The sequence below is a fragment of the Panonychus citri genome, unplaced genomic scaffold (assembly GCF_014898815.1).
Source record: "Panonychus citri isolate SS breed McGregor unplaced genomic scaffold, ASM1489881v1 Contig00001, whole genome shotgun sequence".
Taxonomy (NCBI): domain Eukaryota; kingdom Metazoa; phylum Arthropoda; class Arachnida; order Trombidiformes; family Tetranychidae; genus Panonychus; species Panonychus citri.
The window spans coordinates 1,337,380-1,349,382 of record NW_026515406.1 but is presented as its reverse complement, the minus strand read 5'-3'; the positions used below and the strand labels follow the sequence as shown (position 1 = coordinate 1,349,382).

The following is a 12,003-nucleotide window of genomic DNA, read 5'->3' as shown; positions in this document are numbered from 1 at the left end:
ACTGAACCACATAAGAACTTTTTTCCTTTTCTCTCTCCCGGTTTTTCACACTTTTAATCCTCCATCATCATCATCATCGCCCATTAATGTACATAAACGGTAAAGCACTTGGTCAATGATCAAATTTATCGAATTGAACATTTATCTCTCCATCTTCATCTTCCCATGAATTGACATGAAAGTGGGGAGGGTAATCGAGGTGCGTATAAACATTATCATCAATGAGGTAACTTAACGAAAGTCATTATGACAATTTAATTCAATTTGCTTCTGTGTCTCCTTTTAGCAAATTCAATTAACTAATAGCTCAATCATGATTAAAACTACACAGCTAAAAAAAAGTGTCTACAGACATTTAATTAATCTGATCATCATCATCATTGAGATTGCAAAATCAAAATTGAGGATTGGTTGAAAATATCAAATTTCCAAAGGTTATTTATATAAGTTTAATGAGGACGATGATGAGGATGAGGATGAGGATGATAAATTGAAAGGATTAGTTATAATTGTGATGCTGAGGGATTAGGATTTTTTGTCTATTTCATAATCAAGATCAAATTTGAAATTATTACGATTCAATTATCTGAATGAATTAACTGAAAGTTGAAAGGAGAAAAAAGTTCTTAATGATTGAGAGATTAATTGAAATGATAATAACAATAATAATGACAACAGTTTGTGTCAAGTTAATTATATAATCAATTGTGTTGTAAAAGGCAATTAACAATTACCATTGGGACTATTACAGCAATTGCGATTATAGATTCATGTAGAGAGACACATCGATTATTATCAAGTTCATGATTGAAGAGAGAAGAAAAGTTCTAAATTCAGTTTGAAGTTATATTAGAAAAAAAAGAGATAGAGAACTTTTTTTTCTTCCTTTTCTTTCTGTCTTTCTCTCTCTCTTTTCTTCATGATAACTCAATTACTGTTCATTGTTCAGGCTGAACTATCAGAAGGATTAAATGTTAAGTGGTTATTATTGTTCTTTCATCTCAATATTAAAGTTTAGAAACATTTTCAACAATGTAAACAAACAACATCATGATAGAAGTTCATGGGATTCAGAGGAATAGAGATAAACTTGTGATGCAACGGCTTTTAGAATTCACCAATTCTCAAGTAAAATTTTTCGAGAAATTTTCATTTTTTCGGTTAATCCTTTTCTCTGTCTCTGTTCAAATATTTTCTTCGCAAGTTCTCAGAGAAAAATATCCTTCAAATCTCAGATAATTCAGAGAACCAGAACTTTTTCTCTCTATCTCTCTCATTTACCCGAACATCTGAAATGAAAGTTTATATTATGTTGTTTACTTTTGATTGAAATTAAATATATCAAAGTAGTTACATGAAACTTCAAGACTGTCAACAATAGTTAATATCATGGTTATCTTATGAATCGGCAGAACTTTTCTCAGGTTAATCGAACTTATTTTTCCAGTTCTTTTCTCTCTCTATCTCTCTTGTTCTGAACAAAATTAGGTCAATATGATATCTCGATAACCATGGTGATAATATTAACCATCATGGTGGTAAGATCATGTGTCATTCATGGTGGAAAATGTTGATAAAGTTCAATAATAGAGTAAATTATTTGTTCTAATGTTTATAAAAGGAAATATAATACTAAAAGTAATAGAGAAAAAAACTTGGAATTCAAAACTTGAATTGATAAAATGTTTCATATTCTCTGATTCAATGGAAACACCGAGTTCACCTTCAAGTGATTAAGACGATTACTGTTAACAGTTTATCTTATTGATAAATTGCCGATGACATCAAGAAGATATTAATTAGATTGGATAAAAGATGTCGAAGTGATGAGAACAAATTAAAATGAAAGAAAAAAGTTCCAAACTGTTTTTTGTCGATAATTGAACTTGACGGACGAAAATCGTAATATCATTATCATTGTTTACCATTATCTTTATTAGACTAATAACTTTTAATCGCATTTATCATCACCATGGTTCACATTCAATTCCAACTCATCTTTTCCTCCATTAGAACTTTTTTTTTCTTCTTCTTCTTCTTGGTTCCCTGGTTCATGGTGTTCACCATGTTGTTCCTGATTGTTATCCTTAATTTGCTAATATATTTATTTCCATCAGTTGTCAACATGTTTTCAAGAATAATTAACTTGTTACAATTTAGAATACAAAAGAATCAGTGAAACATTGAGAATTCAGGGTGATCATCATCATGATACAATCGCAGATTCAATTGAAAATAAAGTAATGATAATGATAATGATTAACGTCACCACCATGTTTTCATCATGATAATTGATCATTGATCTGTCAAATTGTTTAGATGTTACTTTTGTTCAGGCAACAACAATTTAACTGATTGTTACCTTACTTTTTTGTTTAATCAAATTGTTACAATTGCTTTTGGATTATCATCTTGATTAGTTTCTGTTTCTGATTCTAGAAATTAACCTCATCATCTAATTTAAATTAATGATCATCTTGCTTGATAATATACACACACACACTTGATATCTTACTTTTTTTCTGGTGAACAATTTACCCTCCGGGTAAATGAATACATTCATCTGGGTGTACATTTCATGATGATACAAGAACATGTATCATGATAATAATAATATGATCAACATGATGATGATGATAAGATGAGGATGATGATGAAAATGAAGGAAAAATAAGTGAACAAAAAAAAATTCTGGTTCAATGTTAAGAGAAAAGGATAACAATTATCAAACTTATTAGTTACCATGGTGAAAATTTCATCTCATCAGATTAATCGTGATGAATGTATCATAATTAAGCTTCCAAATGTTTATCGTGTTATTGTTTTGTTATTAGTTTTCTGGGTTGACTCATAATCAGTTGATAAGTTAACCATTCAAGTTAATTCATTATCATTATTATTGTAATTGTGTTGTTGTTGTTAGTTGTGGTTAACAGTAATCAAACTAATAACAAGGTTCAGGTAGTGTTCATGGTGATGATGATTATTATTATTATCATGGTAATGATAATGATAATGATGTTAGGAGTAAATGAACAGTTTGTTATTTATTCACATTCACAATTTATTCTGATTTAGATTCTCTCTCAATTCTAATTCTGATTTTCTGGTTTTTCTGTCTCTTTTTTGTGTTTTCCTTTTACTCTTATGGATCTTAGTTTGTTATTCAATAATGATTCAGACTCATTGATGAATGTATATATGTATGTATATGAGAAAGAGAGAGAGAGATGTGTTCATGGAAGCTTTTCCATGTATTAGCTGAATGAACTTCTGAATGGAAGAAGAAAATAAACTCTCGGAGTTTTATATATGAACATTGATCAAGAGATTTTCAGAGTTATCTATTATTTCCTTCGTTATTCTTATTGTATTGTTTTCATTTAAGATTCACAACAGGCTGGTCACTGGTCAGTGAATGGGTTTGGATAAGTGAAATGTTATTGTTACTCTGCCACTGATACTTTGAAACATTGGAAACTGTTGATGAACTTTTACAGTTACTGGTCCAAGAGATAATGATAGAAATAGAGTGAGAGTTAGAGAGTGAGAGGAGAAAAAACAAGAGAAAAAAAAGAGGAAATAGAAGATTAGGTTGAAGGTGGGGAGTGGAAGATGAAGAGGATGACGGAAGATAATGATAATAAGATAGTTAAATAGTAATCAGATGGTTTGAATAAGAATCGATCGTAAGTTCGTAGGCTAATCAACATAACAACGAAGCGGATCTTTGGATCAAGGTTTTTGACCCAATAAAGTTGCTGTCATGAAAGAGAGAGAGAGAGAGAGACAAAGATGATAAAGATAGTGGTAAATGCTAGAAGATGACTAAAAGGGAGAGAGATGAGGATGAAAAGATCTTGTGAGATGGAGTGAGAATTGGGAGTGATAATGACTTGAGAATAAGATGTTGAAGGGAGAGGAAGAAGAGATATGAAGATGAAATTGTTTGGGATGTGAAATTTGAAGAAAGAGGAAGAGGAAGAGGACGAAAGATGAGGATGAAAAAGAAAAAGAGAAAGACAAACCATAATCTGGTGGAATGAAATTCTCGGTGAAAAGACTGAGATGATATTAGAAAAACCGGAAACAGAATGAAAAAGTCAGAATAAACGTTTGGAAAAGAAGACAAAATTTGATGAAGAGAATGATGATGATGAAAAGAGAGAAAAAAAGAGAAGGAAATAAATAAGTAAAGAATGAAGTAAACAGAGAAGATGAGGATGAGAATGAGAAGAATGATGAAGATGAACGAAAGATATTTTCTTCTCGATCTCTTATTATTTTCATTTTTCTCTTTTTTCCATCCATTTCCACTCATCCTCATCTCTACTTCATTCATTCATCTTCCTCATCATCTTTTTTTATCATCTCTCTTTCCTTCACAATGTCCACTCACTCCCACGATCTCCACCATCATCATCTCACCTCTTTCTTTTCACTGACAAACCAAAGCAAATCTTCAATTCTCTCTCCTTTCATTTAATTTATATTCTTTGTCAGTTATATTTTTTTCAGAGAAAATCATCTCACTCATATTCATCTTCATCCACCATGATAGGTTATACATATATTGAATTAGGAACTGAACTGAAACTGAAAAAAAAAGTTGCTCCAAATCATATTAAGGTGAAAACATTATTCATTATAAGGAAATAAATTGTATCTTTGAAGGGAAAAATATTTTCGCTATTTATATTTAATATTACGATTGATTCTCAATTGTTTTGAGAGAAAAATAAAGTTCTAATATGATTCGACAATTAATCTAATGATCAGTAAATTGTTGCTCGTTTATCATCATAACTTATTAATATCTCATCTCAACTAATGCTTATTATCAAATGTATATTATCAGTTGATGGGTTAAAGATTAGTGGATGAATTTTCAAAAGAATATGGGAAAAAAAGTTCATCATGAACAGAATCATGAAAAAAAAAACTATTGAAATTTTTTTTTCGGAGAAAAGTTTTTGAAAATTGAAAATGAGAAAGAAAAAGTTAATTAGCAATTAGATTGATGATGGACATGAAAAAAGATTTGATATTGAGATAAACACAAAAGGATAAAGTAATTAATGTTAATTTTGGGTTGACAGTTAATCAAATGTGATAATAATTAATATAAACATTAAACTATCATAAGATTATCAATAAAAATTATCTGATAGATGATTGTGATTATGATGTTGGTTGATTTTGATAATGTTTTCTGTCTATCAAATCAACAATGTATCAACATAATCAAGTTAACAGTTAACAACAATCAAGTAAGATTATCAAATGATAACATAGAAATAGTCAACTCAAAGATTGATCAAAGTGTAGATCGGATAAGATCATCATCATAATCATCATCATCTTCATCTTCATCTTCATCATCATCTGAGTAACATCATGATGGTTCACTGAATTTCAACAAAGTGGATTGAGAGGAAATAAAGTTCAATATAATAACAAGTTAGGAAAAAGTTTCCTTTTTCCAATGGGAAAATTGAATAACTTTTTTTTTTCCTCTTCTTCGTCTATTTAAGGCTAAATTGTTGGATATAATTGTGGACAATTAATTGCTTACCTTTGGCTGGAAGGTAAATGTTCAGGTAAAGACAATCTTCACTTTGATTCTTAAGTAAAGGTAATAATCGTTTTAAATTGTTGTAACGGTAACTGGTCATTCGGGTTAGAGCCTCGGTCTCATTTGATAGGTTCGGTAATTGTTGTGGACACACTGGACCATATGAATTGAAATCGCGATCCTCATTCCAAGGGACTGGGGTCACCGGTGGCATGAGTCTCAGTCTACCCACCGGTGGACTTGCATATGGAATACCTTTAGTGTGAATAAAAACAACACAGTAATTAGATTGATTGTTGTGAGTGTTAATTTTTTGATCGTAGTGAAAGTTAATCACCTAGAAACATTTCAATTGGCTGTAAATTATGAGGTAAATTAACATGGACACCTCTTGCTCTACCATATTTTGTATTAATTATCCGATTTGATTGTTTTCTATTGTAATTACTTGAAAGATGATCAACTCCAAGCACATGATTAACACACAATGTGATCACAATTAACCTAATCACTGTTGTCATTGGTTCACTAACACTGGATATACAATATGACACTTTCATTTTAATCACTTCACCGAAAAGTTTAATTGTTTTCAGATGATCACAATTAACTAGATTATTATTACTCGATGATAAATCCATTTCTATTTTGTACTTTAATCCAATTATATATATATATAAAAAACGGAACAATTAATCTTAATTAAATTGGTCACTTGTAAAACTTATAAACTTTAACTAACGATTGAGATTTCAATTAAATGAAAGTAACAATAATCAATCAGAGAGAAAATTAAAAAAGTGAAATAACAAAATTATCTTTAGATTGACAATCAACGAGTTAATCTGATAGTCTAACGATTCATATTAATTGTTACAACAATTAACTAATCACTAGTAAAATTGTTTATTGTCAAATGATTTAAAAACCAATCGGAAAATTGTCAAGATAAACAATCAGCAATTGTTTAAAGAAGTTTTAATTGTTTGAATGTCAAGTTGATTGTGATGATTTAATGATTATCATGATGATAATTGAAATGATGGTGATGTTAACTTGGAGAGAGTTGAATTGAGACTGATTCAGAATCTTCATATTTATCATCAGCTGTTCTCACTCACTTATCATCCTCATCATTTGGCGCAATCTCAGCTGATTAAGGATAAATTGAATTCGTAAGGAGACAATTAAATTGTAATGTGTTTTATTGTTTTAATTGTAATCAGCAAATTGATCATAAAAAAAGGATTGCTTGGTAAGTTGAATTGAATTAAAATCGATAAAGTTAATTTGTATCCAATAAAAACAAAGAAAGATTTTTTAAATTGTTGATGAGAAAATCATACTAATTGATTAACTTGTTTTGTGTCTATTAATCAAGGGAATAGAGGTATTGGGGGAGGTGAACTTGTAACAATTTAAATTAAAACTAAAACATTGATTATTGTTGTTGTTTTAGTTTCTTTTTTTTTGTATGATTAGTTGATTTGCTTGAACCATTTTTTTGTTTTCTTTAGGTTGGTGTTGGTGGTAACGGTGGACTATGTGTATGTTTGTTGGGTGTGATTGGGAAATTTACAACTAATGTTAATTGTGATTGAAATTAATAAATAAATGAATGCTGAGTGGTAGAAATGATGAAAATAATGGTGACAATGGAGATACAAATGATGCAAAAGAAAATTATTGATGGGATTTGGTGAGAGAATCAATTACAATTTGTGTGTGTGTAGATAATAATTTAGTTAATTAACATTAATGTATAGGATTAATTCCGTGTAATTGGAAATCGTCAAAAAGTTCAATCAATTCTTCAATTTTGTATTCCTCTAAAATTACAAACTCTTCCAGACTGGGACAAGCTTTTCGAGCACAATCAACGCAATGAACAACGTGTTTCTTGTCCATCTCTCGAACGAACAAAATATTAAATACTTCAACCTAATCGAGAGAGAGAGAGAGAGAGAGAGAGAAAGAAAGAAAGAAAAGAAAGAAAAGAAAACAATGATAAATAAGATAATTAGTGAAAAAGAATATAATTAACTAGTCAGTTAGCTAATTGAGATGTTATAATCATTATAATCACTTACTTCACAATCAACACAATAATGAGCTGCTTCGTTTTTACCACGGCCATGCCATCTTATTTCACGGCCACAAGAAGCAACAAAATCCATTATCATTTGACAACATTTCAAGGATCGTAATAAGCAGATTCTATGGAGAAATTATTAGATAATATAACGAAGTTATAGATTATAAGAGCCAATGAATTGTTCAATTTTAAAAGTAAAACTTACTTGATTCTACCAAACAATTCCTCTTCGGAGACTTTCAAATTTTTCGCCAAATTCCAGGTAAGATGGATCATAGGAACAATGGACCTAAAGTTTTCCAATTTGTTGAATTCAAATCGCTCGATAGCAGATTGATATTGAGTTGCAGTTAATGGGCCCACGTTCCAAGCGATATTGTTGCACCAACCAACTGCTTGCACCCAGTGAACTGTTCCTGCATTAACCCAAACCATGTCACCGGGCCGCTGAAGGAATCGGTAGACGGGAATACTTTCATTAAGTAGATCTTCAAGAATAGGCCACCATGACCCGTGTAAATAGCTTAAGTTATTTCTGCAATAACGAGAGAAGAAAGTAAAAGAAAAATGATTGATCATTAGTGAGGAAAATTAGACATAATGAATGTGAATTAATTACTTTTGACAAAGGCTATTTATGGCTCCCCAGTAGCTTTCAGGTACACCGAACCATTCACAATCTCCTGGACCAATATTAATATTAACAGAACAGAAATTATTATTCTCCTGGTGACCTGGAGTTCGACATCCTGGAACTTTCATATATAATTGAACTGTATTCATTCCCAGAATAACATGACCAACATGACTTAGCATATTACCCGCCGAAACAACTCGAGCGAACGCTGGTAACTTCATAAGTTCCTGTAATTGTGGTCGCCACTTTTTACTATCTGAAAGATCAACATTAGTACCAAATTTAATTGTCTTAAAGGGTCGATTCTTTTTCCCGCGTCTCATTTTAGAATTTGCTGAAGAATTTGAATCAGAATCTGAGTTGTTTAAAAGACTATGACTCTTATTCTGTTCATCTCTCAATGATTCTTGGAACGAGGAAGCCTGATAATGAGCATATCGAGCTATTGACATGTGAGATCGATGACTTTCACATCTCCAAACCATTTGTCGTTTCTCTGGATCCCAATTTTCATCAGCTAATTGTAAATATTGTGTTCGCACTTCTATCAAATGCTCTGGATTTGCTTCAACTAGTGTTTTTGTTGAAAAAAGGCCAAGATCTGTAATTGTAATAATAATAATAATAATAATAATAATTGTAAGATTTGAATGAACAAATGAAAGAAAACAAATGAAAGAAATGAAAGAAAAGAAAGAAAAGAAAGAAAGAAAGAAAGAAAAATTTACCCAATTTCAATACACTTGCTAGACCTCGAACAACGGCTATTGGATGAGCTAAACAAAATTCTTGTAATTGTGTCGAAAAGGCATCTTTCTTATTCTCAAGAAAAACACTGGGTGTTTGAGGTAATAACTTGTCTTTGGGCAATGGCGGGTACGGAGCTTCAATGGGCGAGGGAGGACGAGGATCATCAGATAATAAACTGGAATCAATTCGACCCGTTCTTCCATACCCTTTACATGCTTCCAATGCACGAGAAGCATTCATATCAATGGATAATCGTATCGATGGTGAATAATTTGAATAATGGTCCCATTTACTATTGTTATTATTTACTACATTATTATTATTATTATTAGTGTGATTGTTGTGATGAGAATGAGAATGATTATTATTAGAAATATTGTTGTTGTTGTTTGTTGATTTACGATTTGAGCATTCGTTTGTTAATGAATCAATGTCGGTTGAATTTCTTCGGTTTACGGCACAATTTGGATTGTTGGCAGTGAAGGTTTCACAAGAGATTCCATCGATTCCTTGCTTATTTTTGCTGTTGGGTTGTTTCTTGTTATTTAAATCAAATTCAGCGATCAGATTTTCCGCAATCGAGGCAGTTGAATTAATTCCATGAGAGGTTGTTAACGATGTTGCTGAATCAACACTAGAAGAAGGAGGTTTTGTCGTTGAGGTATCACTTTGAAAGGCAGTGTCAATTTTCATGGGTGAACTGGTTAAATCACCTCCAATTTTAGTTGAAATATTTGTACTACTATTTGTTTTATTTGTGCGTTTACATCCACTTTTACTGTTATGGTTTGACTTGTTACTGTTTTTGTAGCTAGTGAGTTAACATCACCATGGGTTCTTGAATTAAATGAATTTACATCATGTTGACCGGTGGGACGCTTAGGACCATGAGACAAAGGCCTTGTTGAACTGGTATTCTTACTAAGAGCAGGATCACTTTTGAAATTCAAAGAGGTTTTCAGATTATTATTAACAGGGTTACCAATTGGTGAATCATTAATTTTAACTGATTGTTGTTGTTGTTGTGATTCTATCATATGTTGGGTAGATGATAATCTGTATTGATGTTCTAACTGGGCAAGTAAAGCTTTATCCTGATTATGTAGTGAATTTTGATTCTTTTGTAAATGTGACATTAGTGAAATTTGTTGGGAGGACATGGTGACACTATTATTATTGGCAGTGGGTCCAGAATTTGGTTGGTAGCCTTCGGGATTTTTCATAGAGTTAGTCAATTCCATTCTATCTTTGATTTAACTTTGGTTTAGAAAATTTTTGATAATCATAAACTGGAGAAAAAAAGAATAGAATAGATCAGAACAAGGTGTCACAAATATAGAGGTAAACATGAGAAAGAGAGATAATTACTTGATTAGGTCTTTGAACTGAGAATGAGTTTGGTATTGAATCCATTTGTTTGAGGTGAGTTCCAAATGTCCTCGAAACATAGTAACCGCTGTTCACAATAAGAGGAATATCGGGAATAAGGCGAACACATAGAGAAAAAAAAGAAAAGAAAAAAAAAGATGATGACCAAGATGAGAACACAGAGGTGATTACACTTTCAACTTCGCCACCTATTGGTTTGGATAAATTCTCTCTTTTTTTCTTTCTCTTTCAGTTTTTCTTTCTCTCCCTTGAAAGTTGCTTCAACTAAAGTGAAAGATGATGAAAGTGTAATCACCTCTGCTAGAATAAGAGAGAAAGAGAGAAAGAGAAAGAGAGGAAAGGAAAGAGTAAAAGAGAAAAGAACAGATTATAACCTCTTATAGCTGATGGGATGAAATTTTCTCAAATAGAGTTAAGGTTTTCTAATAGAATATTTTTCTATTGAAGGTCGGGCAAGTCCCTTCTCTTAGTGTATTGAGAGAGAGGAGAAAGAAAGAGAGACACAAGGAGAGAAAGAGAGAGGAAGTAAAAGGGAGAAAAGAAGAAGAGAGAAAGAAAAGAAAGAAAGAAGATAGATAATGGGACTACACTGAAAGGAAGAGAAAAAGAGGGTAAGAGAGAGAGAGAGAGAGAGTGGAAGAGAGGGAGGGAGGCGATGAAGATGGTTCGATGGTTCATCACAACAAAAGAGAAAAACAAGACTCTTTCTTTTTACTCTTTGGTTCATCTTCTTCTCTTCATCCCGATAACTTCTTTTAAACGATTTTTCTTTATTTCGATTGATCGATAAGAATCGATTCTTTTCACTTTCTTCTTTTTCTGTCTTTTTTTTATTCTCTTCGTTAAATCGATTGGCCCAGTTACGAACAAATTAAATGATAACAATCGATTTTTATGTCGAAAACTCGAAACTTCCAGTAAAGTTCACGAAACTTTTAATAGATTTTCTAATCAAATTGGATCATCATTCTGATTGATTTTTGGGTAATTTTTGATCAGGGTTTAAATTATTGGAGAAGATAATTGAAAGAACTACAATCTTTTTGTATTTTCGGTAAAATCGATCGGTTCAAATTTTGGATAATCATAAACGAGAATCGTCATAATTTTAGAAGGTCAAACTTGAGGCCAAATATTGTTGTTGAAAGTATTTCTTTGAACCAAAGACGCTACGTGACTTTTATTACCATAAATGTGACCCTTTTATTGTTAGTGTAATAAATGATTCTCGTCTTAAGTGTCACTGTATCTCCGTTTATTATGATGACCTGAATGGCCTCATAATGAGTTCGTCCAACTTTTTTTGACCTTTCAAAATAACAACAAGTTCACAATTTGAAAGCAACGTTTTCGATACAATCTAGTTACTTTAATTGTCTTTTTGTTGTTCATCTTCAATTGTTCATAATCAGAAATCATACAAACTAATCATATCTACTGATATAAGTTACATTAGGTAACAAGATTGTTCAATTGGATGATTGAAACAATCAAAAAATGGTCTTGTTGGTTAACCATTGAATCTCTAGATGAAGGGAAACAAGTTAATTGTAATCA

The 12,003-nt window shown here is 31.4% G+C and overlaps 2 protein-coding genes across 2 annotated transcripts in view; both read right to left on the bottom strand.

The window, feature by feature from the left end:
- Positions 1 to 6,625, bottom strand: part of LOC128386651 (neuroligin-4, X-linked-like) — a 57,636-nt gene extending 51,011 nt beyond the window's left edge. The window contains exons 1-2 of the mRNA XM_053345716.1: positions 5,913 to 6,625; positions 5,576 to 5,830 (exon numbers count right to left, since the gene is read on the bottom strand). Coding sequence (XP_053201691.1) covers positions 5,576 to 5,830; positions 5,913 to 6,216 — 559 coding nt within the window. The 5' untranslated portion in view covers positions 6,217 to 6,625. The remainder of the gene's footprint in view (positions 1 to 5,575; positions 5,831 to 5,912) is intronic.
- Positions 6,626 to 6,762: 137 nt separating this feature from the next.
- LOC128386661 (lysine-specific demethylase 6A-like) lies at positions 6,763 to 11,105 on the bottom strand. The gene is made up of 7 exons (XM_053345728.1): positions 10,821 to 11,105; positions 10,426 to 10,513; positions 9,036 to 10,346; positions 8,290 to 8,908; positions 7,876 to 8,205; positions 7,666 to 7,792; positions 6,763 to 7,516 (listed from the first exon to the last, which is right to left on the bottom strand). Exons 3-7 carry the CDS (start codon positions 9,748 to 9,750, stop codon positions 7,331 to 7,333), a joined length of 1,977 nt encoding a protein of 658 aa, XP_053201703.1. The 5' UTR covers positions 9,751 to 10,346; positions 10,426 to 10,513; positions 10,821 to 11,105; the 3' UTR covers positions 6,763 to 7,330.
- Positions 11,106 to 12,003: the final 898 nt, after the last annotated feature.

Coding starts and splice junctions, on each gene's coding strand:
- LOC128386661 (XM_053345728.1), bottom strand. CDS start 9,750: ATGAAAATTGACACTGCCTTTCAAAGTGATACCTCAACGACAAAACCT. Junction 8,206..8,289: donor ATAAATAGCCTTTGTCAAAA/GTAATTAATTCA, acceptor TCGTTATTGCAG/AAATAACTTAAGCTATTTAC. Junction 7,793..7,875: donor GAATTGTTTGGTAGAATCAA/GTAAGTTTTACT, acceptor ATTTCTCCATAG/AATCTGCTTATTACGATCCT.